General features: G+C 36.2%; 1 protein-coding gene across 1 annotated transcript; it reads right to left on the minus strand.

The window, feature by feature from the left end:
- Nucleotides 1-992: 992 nt before the first annotated feature.
- Nucleotides 993-6,194, minus strand: LOC18427459 (alpha/beta-Hydrolases superfamily protein). The gene is made up of 5 exons (XM_006836508.4): nt 5,749-6,194; nt 3,461-3,720; nt 2,651-2,684; nt 1,599-2,380; nt 993-1,492 (listed from the first exon to the last, which is right to left on the minus strand). Exons 1-5 carry the CDS (start codon nt 6,074-6,076, stop codon nt 1,253-1,255), a joined length of 1,644 nt encoding a protein of 547 aa, XP_006836571.1. The 5' UTR covers nt 6,077-6,194; the 3' UTR covers nt 993-1,252.
- Between the last annotated feature and the right edge of the window lie 12,203 nt (nt 6,195-18,397).

Genomic DNA, 18,397 nt, shown 5'->3' on the forward strand with positions numbered 1-18,397 from the left:
ATCTTTTGTACAAGGAGGTCACAACTATTTTCACTTATTAGATGTCAACTTGGATGGCTTGAGGTAAGTCATGAAGTTTGAGAATTTTTTTTTTAGAACTTTGTCTCTAATCAATGACATTCTTACCACCACCCATTTTGAAATTTAAGCAAAAAATGATTGTGACCTCTTTTGTATCTAATCAATGACATTCTTACAACCATTTATTTTGATATCTAAAAAACAAAAATGATTGTGACCTCCTCGTACCGAAAGTAAATGGTCTCTTTATAGACAATCCCGATTATTAATGTAGTACCATATAGCATTGGTGTAGTGTTGATTCGTCACTGGTGTAGTGGTGTTTGGGAGGCCGTTGGGGCATCCACCATCCATTAACTACATTGGCTTTTGAAGCTCAACCACATATTGAATGATGACTGTTATCTGAAATGGATGGTGGGTGCCTCTTGTGGTTTACCATGCAAAATAGACGCCTGGTGTATGGTCCAGTTTGCCAATTATGTACTGTATCAGGGAATTTTACGTTGGGTAGGATATAGGTTTGCCCAAGAATGCAACTATTACAGTGAGTCCACCGATTTTTTACTCAAAAATTTGCATGCCTATCATCTCACCGTTATAATAAATTTGAAATGATGAAAATGAGTATTGAGCCCTATATGGTCCATGTGCTTTTTTCCTGATTGTTCATTTTAATTCTTAAGAAATCATCAGACCTGCACTATTTTTGGAGCTCCATGTTCGTGGGTTTGAGGCAGAAATGGATCAATTAGTGACGTGTTTTGGGTCCAAAATCCTTCAAAAACCAGGGTGGACGCATGGCCCCACTGACTCACCAAATACTTATACTTTAATTTTATGTGATAAATTTTTATATTTGTTTCATTGGCGGTTGAACCAAAACTGCTTGTCTGTGGAAGGGATGAGAGGGACCCTTTCACCTGTGAATTGAGACAGAACCATGGAGATGACAGTTCAGAAAACAAGCAGATCAAAGTCAAAATTTTCATAGTAACAACAGAACTCACACTAACCGAGGAGAAAATCTCCATTAACTGAAAAAGAATCAAAGACTTATTAACAACTTTTTCTCACAAGAGTTCTCAATCATATCCTTGAGTCGGTTTTAGAACCCAAAACCAAAACTCTGGATTTATACACACAAACACTTAAAGGAAACACACCTTGATTCACCATCTTCGATTCGGAAAGAGGACGCAGACCAGTATAACCTTCAAAAAGAGCTCATTTAAATGGGAGGTCTCCCCAACCTTATGGAGTTGACATAGTTTGTTGGGCTATGTGCTGAGATTCCTGGGAATGCCAGTCCCACAACTCTAAGCAAAATTGAAAGCCAGCCCTCTTTATACTCTGGACCTCTTGTGTAACCTATGGTCAAGGTATGAAACAGTTCCCACCATGCATTCAGGTACTCTGGTATCAAGTACCAGATCCCAAAGTAGTTCCTGTTTGGTTCCTCATCTACACTCTTCAACAGGAGAAGAAAAACCATTACAATTCATTAAGGGTCACCAAAGCGACAGAGAGAGTTAAATTCCTTAATGTTAAAAAAAAAAGAGTGTTAAATTCCTTACCTTCTCTTCATAAAAGCTGTTGTAGTAGAGGCACACCCCAAAGTGCTTATACAAGAAAGTTTTATCATCATAGGGAAGTCTAGGCACAAGATCATTGCAATAAACCACCCTAAAGTACTTTGTAACAGGGCTCTCCAATCTTGCCTGCATGAACTTACCAAGCTGCCAATCCCCCACTCTTGGCTGGCCAAAAGTATAGATCCCCAAAAGCCTCTCCATCAATTCTTCTTGCTTATGCAACTCAAGAACAACAGGGAATAGTATGGCCAAGGCACCCCCTAAACTGTGGCCTGTGACCACAAACTTGGCCTTGTTATGCTCAGTAAGAAGCTCCTTAAGCCTCTCTCTCACTGTGTAGTATGCTATGGGCTGGTCCCCATCATAAAAATCAATGTCTCCCTCCTCTTTGGTCCCTTCCTTCTCATCTAAACCACTCTCTCTTCCCTCTCTGCCATTGCCTTCATATTTGGCCTCTACTGGATATTGGGTGTCCTCTAATTTACCATTTGTAGGGTGGTGTGCACCATTTAGTGGGAGGTTTGTGGCTTGAAGATGGTACTGAAAGGTGCTTGTCTTCACCCTGTTTCCTAAGCCTAAGGCTTCTAAGAAGCCCATATGGACCTTGCCCAAGTTTGGGATTTCGTACCACGAGTAGTCGAAATCAGTGCTCCAATCGTCTGCGTCGAAAGGCTCAGTGCCCCTGAAGCTCACCATGATCAGGTTGGCGTCATGTGGTTTGTCGCAGAGAATGAACACTTGGGTTGATTTATCCTTTTGAAAGTCTGCAGTCAATGGTTTTGCCAAATTGTAAGCTGCTAGCATTCTTCTCTCTCTCTCTCTCTCTCTCTGAGTTCATAGTTCAAAAGAACATGGCCAGAAACAGGGTCTCTCTCTCTCTCTCATACCTTCTGACCAGATGGGCAATTCAAATCACTCTCATGGAAAGGTCTACTTCTAATCATGTCCAACATGCATGAATATCCAATTAATTATAGGGCCATTCATGAACATATATAAATAGATATAATCAACATGGGTTTCATAGTCCATACCATTCCAGCAGTTGTAGAAATCCACAAAATGCATCTGCATAAAAAACAAAAGACATCATCAACAGTTAAATACATGCTAAAAATAGGTTGGGTAGACCAGCGGCCTGGCAAATCGGTTGGGTAGGCCTAGCAGCCTGAACCGGGTCTGTTCCGGCCTAAGTGGACCTAGCAGGTTGTGTGGGGGTCGGCTTGGGACCTATCCAGGTTGGGTTGTCTCCAAGTTGGTGTTAATGCGAACCAGAATCCACACACTTGTATGTTTCAGACCTAAACAAGCAGATCGGATCTAGGTTGGTCAACCTGGACCAGGTAGGGTTGGAGTCTAGACACAACCTATTTGCAGCTTACCGTAACATACATTGTTTGCCAACCATATATGCATAGGTCACAGTTTCTAAAAGGCCTAGGCCTGATGAAAAAAGGTCAAAGTCTCACCTCAAAATCTCATCCAGAAAGCATTTAATAGTATGGGAAGCCCTAAGATGGATCTAGAATTTGTTTCCTCACCAATATTAAAATTTGTAGCTCAAAAAGACGTACAGATCTTGGGGGTCCATGAACCCTTGAAAGGCGATGATATAGATATTGTCTTATATACACCCATTTTTGGGGTTGAACTCCTTGATTTTTTTCACATTCATGATGGTCAAGGTTGAGACAATTGATTTGAAGTTATACCGACGCCGGAGCTGCATTTTCAGTGAGACTTAAGATTTGATTTTACTTTTTGTCACGAGGCAGCCTTGTTTTACCTTTTCTGACAATCCACACACACACAAGAGAGGGAGTAGTGTGGAGTTTTGCTTTTACCTTCCAGTGGTGGGTGACTATGTTTCTCACAACATACTGGTTTTCATAGGCCAATTTGGCAGCCATCATACAGAGATCAGCCATGGCTTTGCTCTCAAATTCCATGTGAATTTCAGGAGAACTACCTTTATGATTATTATCATCTCCCTCATAATTAAAATACTCTTGTAGTGCTCGTTTGTCGAGGTCCACTCGTCCATCCAAATGCCCGATTGTACTGATATATGTGTCTGAGTCCATTAGTGGAATCACCAACTTCCCTGCATGAACCCATTGTTAATTCTAGAGAGAGAAAGAGAGGTATTCAGATTTCATGAGCAGACAGAAGAGAACAGTGTGAAAAACACCATGTATCTGTCTCTTCTACAATGTTTTACGTTACAGTTGCCTTCTTGTTAGAAATTGGAAGCAGCCACCTAAAATATTTCATTATTATTATATGGGTGGCAATGGGCTGGACCCGGACCTGGACCTAAAAATATAGTGTGAGACCCGGACTCGACCAGACCCGACCCAAAAATTAAAATGTCATTATTTATATGTATTTTGTATATTGGGACCCGAAAAATATTATTAGACCCAAACCCGTACCCATACCCAGATCTTGACCCAAATAGTATTAGGTCCAAAATTTGGAACCAGACCTGACATCTAAGGTCCAATCTTTGAACCCATACCTAGACTTGGATTGGGTCTACCCGTCCAATCCTGGGTCGGGTCCGGGTCCATTGCCACCCCTATTCATTATGATCCTCCCCTCCTCTCTCTCTCTCTCTCTAGTGTTCCACCACTTGCAAATTTCACTAACGTCTTAGTTTGACCCAAATTTCAGTACAAGGAAGTTACAATCAACTTTACGAAAAATCGGGTGGTTATGTATACCATGGACTCAAAGCCTAAATATTTTTTAGACTTTGTTACACATCTCAAGCTATCAAATTTACATCCTACGTATAGATGATCGTGATTATGACTTCTCTATACCAAAGTTCAAGTATTATATGTTATTGCAAAATTACTAAATCCCCTATGTTTAATGTTGTCCCCGTAACAACTTCCATCGAAAAGCCTCTCGCATCCATATACCCCAAAATAATTTTTTTAACTGACCCTCAAGGTACTTTTTTAGCTTAATTTATGATGAAAAAAATCATTATCAATGATTTTTACAAAAATTAAAATAAACATATATATTTCCCTCTCTTTTTTTATTTTTATTATATATATCTTCACCCTAACCTTCCCATTCATATTCGTATCTCTCACTCTCACTCTCCCTCTAAAAAATATAATTGTATAAATCTCTACATTTGGGGCTCCTTCCATGTAGAGAGAGATTCTTCATCACCCCGTTAACAGGAAACGAGCCCCAAATGTAGAGATTATTTTCTTTATCTGAATACCTCTCTAGAGAGAGAAACCAGAGATGAATATGAATTGGAGGGTGGTTTAAAGAGAGAAAATAAAACCAGAGATGAATATGAATTGGAGGGTGGTTTAAAGAGAGAAAATGAAAAAGAGATGGCTTAGAAAGAGAAAAAGGAGAGAGATAGATATGACTATTTTTTTGTCTTCTACAGAAGTCATTAATAAGTTCATTGTCGTCGCAAATTAAGCTGAAAAGCAACAGGAGATTATTTTGGGGTAAAAGGTGCGAGAGATTTTTCAAAGGCGCATGCATTATGGGAAAAACACTAAACCCTGAGGCATTTAGTAATTTTCGCAATGTTATCTGATTTAATGGGTTTCATCAAGACAAAATGGTTATCTTTGCAGATCTGGACCGTCCATTCAACAACATATTTTGACATTGGTATGTGATTTCTAGATATTAGCATTTCTTGAGAATTGAAAAAAAAAAAGTAGTATTATTAAATAAGAAAAAATCAAGGGAAAATGTAGAGAGAGAAAGGTATTAAAGAGAGAGACATTAGGTAATAGAGTGTAGGCATGAGGCCAACATATCCCTTTAAAGCAAAGGGACATCATCATCATCTTTGGAAAATGATAATGGGCTGGGCCGAAAGCCAAGCCAAGGCCTGAGCAATCATGAGGGTAAGTTTGGGCCATGGTGGGTCCGGTAAGATTATTTATATTTTGTATGTAGAGTTCACAATCATTCACCAATTTGATGATATAATGAGGGATAATGATTCTGGCCTCCATGGATAGGCCCGGTGAGGCCGGCGCTAGAGCTAAAGCGGGCCGAACCGGGCCTGTTGCTGACCAGAAAATGCATGATAGTTGGGGTGTCAAAATTGACAGAGAGAGAGAGAGAGAGACATTACCTGTGAAGATATTAGTGATGAGGCCGAGCAAATCCCCATTTTGAGACAATAGATTCAAGAAAAACTCCACCACTAAACCAGTCCACTCCATGGGCTTCCCAAAAAACCCTATAATCTTGCGGACTATAACGGAGACGATTATGATCCAACGGTTGTCCTTGCCCATCATTTCTTCTTCTTCTCCTCCATCTGATAATGAAGTCTCAAGGAAAGGAGTGCTCCTTACCCCTTCTCTTGCCCTCAGAAACCTGTAAATATCACCAATTCCTGCATTTTCTGGTCGGATAATCAGGTAATTGTTTCTATCCCCCTTTCTCTCACTACCCATCTTCTCTTTCTCTCTCACTCTATTCTTTCTAAATCGCCATCTCTATATTGCCATGGAGAAACCTCACTCTCTCTCTACCACAGGACCCTTCTCTCTCTTTCTACCAGTCTATGAGTGTACAGAACAATTAATACATATATATATATATATAGCCTATCTCTCTGTCGAAATTTATCGGGATTTGGAAATGCATGATTCCACCACATGGGATTGAGGATCAATCTGGATATGGTTAGAGAGGGAAAGAGCGTAGGCGAAGTGGTATGTTTAGAGAGAGAGAGAGAGAGAGAGAGAGGAGTAAAAGGATAAAAAGGAAGGCGTGTGCATACATTTGTTTGTTATAACAAAAGACTTTTGCAGCTCCACACGCCGGCTCACTTGAGCAGCTGCTGCCTGCGCCTCTAAAATCTAAATCAAACTCTCATCTCTCTCTAAATGAATCTCTCTGTAAGTGAAAAATTAAACGCACATTCAAGACTTGGGTTTTAATAATTTTTACTTAAAGACTTAAATTATCCAAGTCGAATAACAAATTAGCCTTGCTTGATTTAAGTTCCAAAAGCATGGAAAGCACATTTTTTAAAATCTCTTCATCGAGGTTTGGAATGGTAGAACAAACAAGAATGCTTGCTCGAATTATGGGGTGGGGCTGGCAATAGTTCGGGTTGCGTTTTGGCCCGGCCACCCGAACCCAACCAGACCCAAAGTCATCATACCCGGATAAAAAATTATAATGTGGGACTTAGACTCAATCCAAAAATCAAAATATCTATATATTTAGATATATCAAATATCTTTCATAAATTCAAACCAAAAAATATAATGTAAAATCCATACCCGAATAGTATTTGGGTTCAAAATTTAAACCCAAACCCGCCCCGCTGTATTCAATATTTAAGGGAGTGGGTGGGGTCCTAGTCCATTGCCTCCCCTATGGGGATAACTTAATCATTTGTGAAGGGGAAAATCATAATTACTGTAATACCCCCTTGCAGGTCTGGCCAAAGCCGAGCCATAGTGTAGTGGAGAGCTAGACTCGGATCCCAACAAGCAAAAGCAAAAGCAAAATCACAATCAAAATCAAAATCAAAAGAATAAAGTGTTCCATGTTCACGCGTGTAAGGAATGCCTACCCCCTCCCTATCGCAGTTCTGTGACGTGGTTCTCGTGAGCCGTTGGATTGTACCGGCAACCATTTGGTTGGTGATCATGTCCTACTCAATAGCATACGCTCGATGTGCTTACTCCCTCAGTTAGGAGACCTTTTCAAAGCAGTCTAGGGGTAGTAATGGACCTGGGATCCGAGGGGTAGACCTGATCCGGGTCTTGGTATGGGTCCAAAAATTGGACCCGGTCAGTCGGGTCCAAATCTTAGTTCTAGGTCCGATTGGGTCCAGTAAGGTCCGGATGAGGGTTCAATAATATTTATCGGGTCCTAATATATAAAAGGTGCGGTTTGTATAGAGCCGAGGCTATAGGCATTCAAAGGAAAACACACCTTCAAATAGTATCAAGAAATGTGGTTTCAATACTATAAATCTCTGTGATAGTCTTAAAATATATTTTCATCTTTAATTATAAAATTTAAAGTTTCAAAAAATGGTATAGATTGAACAGATCAATGAAAACTTGAATATATTGAAAATTGACGGTCCAAAAATACATTACAAGATGTACTATTTTCAAAACTTGAAATCCACTTTTTCTCATTTTCATGTATATTGATATCGAGATGATCAATTTGAAGATATTTAGGCATCAAAACAACCTCTTCTAGTCAAATTTTTGAGGCGAGCTCTAATTTGTTTGTTTAGAACTTTGGCTCTATATAAACTTTTTTCATGTATAAAATATATTTAAATATAGTTAAAGATATAAACATTTTAATTTTTGGGTCGGGTCCGGGTCCGGTTGCAATCCCTACAAAGCACGTTCTCTATTTTAAATTTTGGGATCCAATTTAGAATTGCCAGTATTTTAAAAAGAGAAAATAAATTGGATTTTTAGGTCTTTAATAAAGAACGAATCTCAATATTTTGAAAAGAATAAGGGCGTGTATGATAACAGGAAGCAAAAACATGAACTGAAAATTGGAAGTTACTGAAGAGCTGTAAATTAGAAGTTACTTAAGAAGTTAATATTTTCTGTGTTTGATAACCTCCATGGGAAGTTAAGAAGTTCATAGTTTATGTGTTTGACAACTCCTGAGATATATGGTAAATATCTTATATTTATATTTACATAGATAATAATTTAAATAGAAATATATAATATTTATAACATACTATAATATATGATATACTGCATTTTATATTTATTTTTAATATATATATATATATATAAAAGTATCTTATATTACATATAATAATATATTATATATAATAATAATATATAATAAGAAGATGCTAGGTTGAGCCCATTAGCTCACAGGAAAAAATGAGCCCAATGGTTCAAATTGAATCTTGGCCGATCTAATGATCACATATGCCCGATAGTATTTAAATTTTACTTTTTTTTTTCTATAAATCCAAATCACTTGAAATTTTAAACGTGTGTTGATAAAAAATAGGTGAATGTTCGAAAAATATTTTAATTTTTTTTTACATGAAAACAAATAACCAAAATACCCCTGTAAATTTTTGAGGGTATTGTGGTTATTTATAATTTACAGATTATTTTTTAAAATTTTTATTAGGTGCAGTTTGATGAGAAGAACATTCATCTAAAATTTCAAGTGATTTGGATTTGTAGAAAAAACATTAAAATTCAAACACTCTCGACCATCAAATCCGCCAATATTCAATCTAGGTCATTGTGCTTATACTATTATGTGAGCTAGTGGGCTCCCCCAAGCTTTTTCGTATATAATATTATTATATTATATATATTATTATAATATAATATTATATATAATATTAATATAATATGATATAATATAATATTTTTATTATGTATAATATATTATAATATAATATATTATATATAATATTAATATAATATGATATAATATAATATATTTATTATGTATAATATATATATATATATATATATATATATATATATATATATATATATATATATATATATATATATATATATATATATATATATATATATATGAGTAATGATCCTATGAGACCCTCCACCCATGTGTGTAGGACATCAAAGTATCACCATTAAATTTGGCACAGATCTCTAAAAAAGTTATCATATGGATGTGGGACTTGACTTTTTAGAGATTTGTGTCAAATTTAATGGTGATCCTTTGAGATCCTACACATATGGGTGTAGGAGGGTCTCACAAGGTCATTTCCCTATATATATATATATATCATGAACAAAATAAAAACTTCCCTTTTCAATTTCCGTGGTTTACCATAGAACTTTACTCGAGCTTAAAAAGTGGGAACTTCAACAATAAAGACGAGTTCTCAAATTATCTTCCACTTTTTATCAAACGCAAAACATGAGTTATAGGTAAAGTTCCTTCTTCCTCTTCTAACATCCTGATATCAAACACGCCTTAAAGGAACTTAGATTACGCTGTAGAAAGAAAAAGAAGGAACTTAGATTTGGAAGTCTTTAACATATAAATTTGACTTTTTAAAAACTGAAATCTGACTTTTAAAAACTGAATGGTCTCTCCTTAACCATAAGATGTTATTCTTTTCAAGGTGAAACTACGAAGGTCAGTGTTCTTCTTCTTGCATCCTAAAAATTTGAGGTCCTAAAAATACTCCTAGACAGGGTTTTGTAAGAGGCAGTGAATAGGGGTGGCAATGGACTCGGGACCGGATGGGTAGATCTGAACTGGGTTCAGGTATGGGTCTAAATATTGGATCCGATGGGTTGGATCCAGTCCAAATTTTGGACCCGAACAATATTCGAGTCTGGGTATGTCACACCCCAAGAATTTACAGTACTGTTATTCCTGAGATGTGACAGACAAAACATATATACATCTATTGATAGGACAAATTTACAGTGGCGAGGTCTTACATAGTAAATAAAGAAAGCTAGCACAACAACAGTATCGTCCAAGGTTGATCTTGACTAGCACTCAAAATGAATCCGTAGTTATCCTGAAAAAATGTTTACCATAGTTTGATGAGTTTGGCTACTCAGTAAGTGATCATCATAATCCTAAAAATAATCATGATTGAAAGATATCAATATTTTCCAAAATGAGATCTATTAATAGAAATGCATCAACAGTTTCACTTTCAATAATTGCATAATTAAGTATAATCCAAGTAATTGAAATGCTTATAACACTTTTAACGGCAGTACATAATTCAAAGGATTTCACAAAATACCCTACTGGCGTCCCAAGTAGGTCACCTATATACCCCATCAGCGTCCTGATGGGTCAACTGAATCCCTATCAGCGTCCCAAATAGGTCCACTTAATCCCTGCAGGTCTACTTATACCTCACAGACGTACCGGATGAGCCCACTTAATCTCTACCGGCGTCCCAGATAGGTCCACTTATACCTCACTGGCGAACCGGATGAGTCCACTTGCATACTTAAATTATTTCTAAATCTCTTTAAACATTCGAAAGCAGCAATATCATGTACTCAACATATCACTAAAATCATTAATATGAATTTTACTTAAACCATTAATAACAATCACTCTATATAACATTTCAAAAATAACCAATCAAATATTTTGGGCTCAAATTTAGAAAGGTAGCAGTTTGTAAAGGCATTCTAGCATAATTGCCAATTTAATATGTATAGAAAAACTCTTATAAAAATTCAAGAATACGGAATTATCACAATTTATGGGATATCAATCCACAAATAAACATTTCACAACAATACTTTAATCAATTGCAAAAACGTCAATTTTTTTAAATAATAAGGCAGCCATTTGCACATGAATTTTACAATGTCTAAATATTCAAAACAGTAGAAAGAAATATCACAATTTTACTAAAAGCAGAAATATCACATTTATTTCTAACAATAAACAAGAAAAATAAATAAATTTATTTTTCTAATTTACAGCATTCAAAATTTCTAACATAGATAAAATATCACAATTTTTATCAAAAAGATTATTTTTCAAGATAATGAGGTCACGTGCGCATAACGCGCCTAAAATTCATGATAATAAGCAGAAATAATTATTTCATTTTATTTTTAAAAAGAATGAATTATTTTTCGAGATAATGAGGTCACTTACACATAAAACTGATAAAATAAAGATCCTAGACGAAAATATCACTATTTATTAGAAATAAACTATTTTTCAGGAAGACGATGTCACTTACCCACAAATATTTGAGAGGGAACTTCGATAAAATTCGGCTAGAGAGAGATATCTCAAAATTTTCTAGGGTAGGAGTGCTCACCTCGCCTATTTAAATTCTTAGAACGTATTATTATAATATTTATTACGCTCTACCTCATACCTGAGGTGTCGCGTTAAGCGTCTGCTTTTAACATACGAAAACCGCGTCCACTAAAGGACGTGGCCAGCTGCAAGCAGCAGGAGGCAAAAGCAGGCAAAAGCAAAAGTAAAGGCAAAGGCAAAGGCAAAAACTTTTGAAAATAGTGATGGTCCCCAAGGACCATCATACTCAAACAGACCATCACCTATTTAAAAGCATCTTTTCTCCTGTTTTTTTTTTTTTTTTGATATTTTATGATTGTTACATTCTTCCCCCCTTAAAGAAATTTAGTCCTCTAAATTTGTGTACTTGATTACTGAAAAAGATAGGGGTATTTTTCTCTGATTTTGTCTTCTCGTTCCCAAGTCAACTCTTCTCTTGAATGGTACTGCCATAATACACGGACTAAAGGAATCTCCTTGTTACGCAACACTTGCACCCTTCTATCCAGTATCAAAATTGGCTGCTCAATGAAGGATATGTCCTTGCTGATCGGTAAAGGCTCATATTTTAAGATATGGGACGGGTCGGGCTGATATTTTCGTAGTGAAGATACATGAAAGACATTATGGACATTTGCCAATTCAGGTGGTAAGGCAAGTCTATAAGCGACACCTCCGATTCTTTCCAGGATTTCAATGGTCCGATGTAACGTGGGCTCAACTTTCCTTCCTTGCCGAATCTCATAATGCCTTTTATTGGTGAGATTTTAGGAAAACTCGATCACCTTCCTCAAATTCAAGATCTCTTCTTCGGTTATCGGCATAACTCTTTTGCCGACACTGAGCTGTCCTGAGCCTTTCACGAATTAATGCTATTTTATCTGTGGTTATCTGGACAATTTCTGGCCCCAAAAGCTTTCTTTCACCAACCTCGTCCCAACATATGGGTGACCTGCATTTTCTTCCATACAGGGCTTCATATGGTGCCATCTGAATACTGGCTTGGAAGCTATTATTATAAGCAAACTCAATCAGGGGTAAATGGTCATCCCAGCTTCCTGTAAGGTCAATAACACAGGCCCTCAGCATATCTTCCAAGGTTTGGATAGTCCTCTCCGATTGTCCATCAGTTTGGGGGTGAAAGGTAGTACTAAAGGTGAGTCTCGTCCCCATGGCTGACCGTAGTCTAGCCCAAAATTTAGAAGTAAACCGAGTATCCCTGTCCGATACAATACTGACAAGAACTCCATGCAATCGCACTATTTCCTTAATGTACAACTGAGCCAGTCGATCCAAAGTGTACGTCGTGCGAATCGGTAGAAAGTGGGCAGCTTTGGTCAACATGTCCACAATGACCCAAATGCTATCATGTCTTGAATTTGTTCTAGGCAAGCCAGAGACAAAATCCATAGAGATGTGCTCCCACTTCCATTCTGGCACGGGTAAAGGCTGCAACAACCCAGCAGGCCTTTGATGTTCAGCTTTTACTTGCTGGCATGTTAGGCATTTAGACACAAATAGTGCTACCTCTTTTTTCATATTATTCCACCAAAAGGTTTTCTTCAGGTCCTGATACATTTTAATACTTCCGGGATGTATTGTATAACGAGAATGATGTGCTTATTCTAAGATAGCTTTCTTTGCACTCTCATCATTCAGGACACAAACCCGACCTTTGAATCTTAGCAAATCCTCACTACATATAGAGAATTCATCTTTCTTTCCTTGCTTCACCTCTTCTATAATTGTTATAAGCTGATGGTCTTTCTTTTGTGCCAATCGAATCTGTTGGATTAATTGGGGTTCCGCCTTAATGTTGGCAATCATACTTACCACACCATTAATGGACGGAGTTGGATGCCAATCCACTATTTCCTCTAACAATCGTATTTCTTGGATCATTAGATGAGCTAAGACTCTTGTAGATTTTCTACTTAGAGCGTCGGCCACAACGTTAGCTTTTCCTGAATGATAATGGATTGTACAATCATAATCTTTTAAGAAATCCATCCATCTTATCTGCCGCATATTTAAATCCTTCTGAGAGAAAAGGTATTTCAAACTCTTATGATCCGTGTATATTACGAATTGCTCACCATATAGATAATGCCTCCATATTTTCAAAGCGAATACTATTGCAGCTAGCTCCAAATCATGAATTGGATATTTTTTTTCATATTCTTTCAACCGTGCCACTACTTTCCCATAATGCATTAATACACAGCCCAAACCTTTATGTGAAGCATCACTATAAATCACAAATCCCCCACTCCCCTCAAGAATAGTTAAAATAGGTGCTGAAGTTAATCGAACTTTTAGTTCTTGAAAATTCTCCTCACATTCACTTGTCCACTCAAATTTGACATTTTTCTGTATCAATCGAGTCAATGGGATTGCGATTCGAGAAAATCCTTCTACAAATTTTCTGTAATATCCTGCCAATCCCAAAAAGCTTCGAACTTCAGTCACATTACTTGGTTATTTCTAATTAACAATGGCTTCAACCTTTGAAGGATCAACTGATAGACCTTCTTTTGATATGACATGTCATAAAAATGTCACTTGTTCAAGCCAAAATTCACATTTACTAAGTTTGGCATACAATTTCTTCTCTCTTAGTATTTGCAATACCATTCTTACATGCTGCTCATGTTCCTTCTGATTCTTGGAATAAATTAAAATATCATCGATGAATACCACAATAAATTTATCCAAAAAGGGCTTAAAGATCCGATTCATCAAATCCATAAATGCAGCTGGTGCATTGGTTAATCCAAAAGGCATGACTAAAAATTCATAATGGCCATACCTTGTTTTGAAAGCTGTCTTGAGTACATCTTCACTTTTAATCTTAAGCTGATGGTATCCAGATCTAAGATCAATTTTTGAAAACACTTGTGATCCTTGTAATTGATCAAATAAATCATCAATTCTAGGTAATGGATACTTATTTTTCACTGTCACTTGGTTCAACTGTCTATAATCAATACACAATTTCATAGTTCCATCTCTCTTTTTGACAAACAGTACTGGAGCACCCCAAGGTGACACACTGGGCCTGATAAAACCTTTATTTAATAATTCTTCCAATTGTTGTTTCAGTTCTTTAAGTTCTGCATGAGCCATTCTGTAAGGTGCCTTAGAAATTGGTGCTACACCTGGCAATAATTCAATGGAGAATTCAATTTCCCTGTCAGGCGGTAATCCTAGCAATTCTTCAGGAAAAACGTCGGGAAATTCTCGGATAACCGGAGTGGTATCCAAATTTATTTCTTCCTTCCTATCTTCTTTGATATAGGCAAGAAAGCCTTGACACTCTTTTCGAAGGAGGCGATTAGCTCGAATATAAGAGATTAAATATGATGGGGAGTCTTCTTTGACACCATTGAAGTAAAATACTGGTTGATTCGGAATACTAAAGGTAACAATTTTCTTATAACAATCAATACTTGCATGGTATGCAGAGAGTCAATCCATGCCTAAGATTACATCAAAATCTTGAATTTCCAGGAGTATTAAATCAACCAACAGTTCATTTTCTTCTATCGTTATTACACATGATTTGTACATTATATTGGTGTTAATTGAATCTCCCATTGGTGTGGCTACCTCTAGAATGTATTCTAATTGTTCTGGTTCTACCTTTAAGTGGCATGCAAAGTGTTGTGACACAAATGAATGAGTAGATCCAGGATCAATCAAAACATGAGCTACTTTTTGGAAGATAGTAAGAGTACCTTGGATCACTGATTTTGAGGCCTGAGCGTCTTGCTCGGTAATCGCAAATACTCTTCCCTTCATCTGAGGCTTTGGAGCTATCTCTCCCTGCTTTGGAAGCTGTTGTGTCTGTAAGCTAGGACATTGTTTAATCTGGTGTCCCAATTTTCCACACTTAAAACAGGCTCCGGTATTCCAATAACAACGGCTTGATCCATGATTTTTCCCACATTTTCTACATGGTTCTATTGGGTTTTGAAATGGCGAGGGCCTTGGCTTCTTGTTTGGCCTTTCAAACTGTTATCGATTAGATGATGTAGGTCTAACATGACTGTTCTGATTTTTGGTCTTTTGGTAATCTTCAAAATCTTTTTCGACAATTTGGGCACGGTCCACTATTTCAGCATAAGTTCTTAATTTCAAGACCGATATTCTGCTTCTAATAGCTGGCTTGGGACCCCTTTCAAATTTCTTCACCTTTCTTGCCTCATTGTTAATCATATGTGGTGCAAACCTGGCCAATTCAGTAAATTTAGCCTCGTACTGTGCTACTGTTCTATTTCCTTGGATTAATTCTAGAAATTCCATTTCTTTTTGGTCTCGAATAAAATCTGGGAAATATTTTTCATTAAATGCCTATAGAAATACTTCCCAAGTCAAGGTTTTATTTTCTTTGACCAATATTCCTTTTGCCATTCGCCACCAGTGTTGTGCCTCACCTTCTAACATAAAAACTGCCAAGGCCACCTTCCTATCATCGGGACATTCCATAACCTCGAATATTTTTTCCAATTGCATAATCTATCCCTCGGCTTCCAGTGGATTTACAGCACCCTTAAAAGAAGGTGGGTTTAATTTCTTAAATTGTTCGATATTACTCCCACCATTTCCTGTAACTGACTGCCTGGGTGGATTGTTGTTTTCCATCTGATGTTGCATTAGAGCAACCATATTTTCCAAGGCTTTGTGAATTCCTTCCATATTGGCTTCAGCTATTCTGGATCTTGACTTTATCCCGGTCTGTACACACAATAAATGTGATTTTAAGTACAATCTTTTTAAATTTCCTAAGGATCTTAAACCTATTGCTCTGATACCATAATTGTCACACCCCAAGAATTTACAGTACTGTTATTCCTGAGATGTGATAGACAAAACATATATACATCTATTGATAGGACAAATTTACAGTGGCGAGGTCTTACATAGTAAATAAAGAAAGCTAACACAACAACAGTATCTTCCAAGGTTGATCTTGACTAGCACTCAAAATGAATCCGTAGTTATCCTGAAAAAATGTTTACCATAGTTTGATGAGTTTGGCTACTCAGTAAGTGATCATCATAATCCTAAAAATAATCATGATTGAAAAATATCAATATTTTCCAAAATGAGATCTATTAATAAAAATGCATCAACAGTTTCACTTTCAATAATTGCATAATTAAGTATAATCCGAGTAATTGAAATGCTTATAACACTTTTAACGGCAGTACATAATTCAAAGGATTTCACAAAATACCCTACTGGCGTCCCAAGTAGGTCACCTATATACCCCATCAGCGTCCTGATGAGTCCACTTAATCCCTATTGGCGTCCCAGATAGGTCCACTTAATCCCTGTAGGTCCACTTATACCTCACCGGCGTACCGGATGAGTCCACTTAATCCCTACCGGCGTCCCAGATAGGTCCACTTATACCTCACCGGCGAACCGGATGAGTCCACTTGCATACTTAAATTATTTCTAAATCTCTTTAAACATTCGAAAGCAGCAATATCATGTACTCAACATATCACTAAAATCATTAATATGAATTTCACTTAAACCATTAATAACAATCACTCTATATAACATTTCAAAAATAACCAATCAAATATTTTGGGCTCAAATTTAGAAAGGTAGCAGTTTGTAAAGGCATTCTAGCATAATTGCCAATTTAATATGTATAGAAAAACTCTTATAAAAATTCAAGAATACGGAATTATCATAATTTATGGGATATCAATCCACAAATAAACATTTCACAACAATACTATAATCAATTGCAAAAATGTCAATTTTTTTAAATAATAAGGCAGTCATTTGCACATGAATTTTACAATGTCTAAATATTCAAAATAGTAGAAAGAAATATCACAATTTTACTAAAAGCAGAAATATCACATTTATTTCTAACAATAAACAAGAAAAATAAATAAATTTATTTTTCTAATTTACAGCATTCAAAATTTCTAACATAGATAAAATATCACAATTTTTATCAAAAAGATTATTTTTCAAGATAATGAGGTCACGTGCGCATAAAATTTATCGCGCTTAAAATTCATGATAATAAGCAGAAATAATTATTTCATTTTATTTTTAAAAAGATTGAATTATTTTTCTAGACAATGAGGTCACTTATACATAAAACTGATAAAATAAAGATCCTAGACCAAAATATCACTATTTATTAGAAATAGACTATTTTTCAGGAAGACGATGTCACTTACCCACAAATATTTGAAAGAGAACTTCGATAAAATTCGGCTAGAGAGAGAGATCTCAAAATTTTCTAGGGTAAGAGTGCTCACCTCCCCTATTTAAATTCTTAGAATGTATTATTATAATATTTATTACGCTCTACCTCATACTTGAAGTGTCGCGTTAAGCGTCTGCTTTTAACATACGAAAACCACGTCCACTAAAGGATGTGGCCAGCTGCAAGCAGCAGGAGGCAAAAGCAGGCAACAGCAAAAGTAAAGGCAAAGGCAAAGGCAAAAACTTTTGAAAATAATGATGGTCCCCAAGGACCATCTTACTCAAACAGACCATCACCTATATAAAAACAATTAAAATAAAGATATGGTTTCTATGAGTTCATGTAAAAATGAATCCCTTCTTAAAATTATATTTTTGAGATAGATTTTTTGACCCAATTTTTTAAGACATGTTGTCTCTAACATGGAGATCATGAATATGAAAAAATAAATAAAATTTCAAATAGTAATTCTATAAAGAAAACTTTTAGACCGGCAATTTCAACTACTTTTAAATGGACCACCCATTTGCATCATACCTCGGGAGGTGCAAATGTAGAAATGCGTCCCTGATGCATGGAACAATTTTCCTAAGTAGAAACCAAAAGATAAGAGTAAAATAGAAAAGTGAAAAAAAAAAAAAAATTGAATCATCATGTAATACTAAAAAATACATAATTTTTCCAAATAATTTCCCTTTCTTGCCGTCCATTTACAACCAAAATGAAACTACTTTTG

The sequence above is a fragment of the Amborella trichopoda genome, chromosome 12, assembly GCF_054954075.1.
Source record: "Amborella trichopoda isolate Santa Cruz 75 chromosome 12, AtrichopodaSantaCruz75HAP2 v2.0, whole genome shotgun sequence".
Classification (NCBI taxonomy): domain Eukaryota; kingdom Viridiplantae; phylum Streptophyta; class Magnoliopsida; order Amborellales; family Amborellaceae; genus Amborella; species Amborella trichopoda.

Coding starts and splice junctions, on each gene's coding strand:
- LOC18427459 (XM_006836508.4), bottom strand. CDS start 6,076: ATGGGTAGTGAGAGAAAGGGGGATAGAAACAATTACCTGATTATCCGA. Junction 3,721..5,748: donor CATCACTAATATCTTCACAG/GTAATGTCTCTC, acceptor GGGTTCATGCAG/GGAAGTTGGTGATTCCACTA. Junction 2,381..2,650: donor TTTCTACAACTGCTGGAATG/GTATGGACTATG, acceptor CATTGACTGCAG/ACTTTCAAAAGGATAAATCA.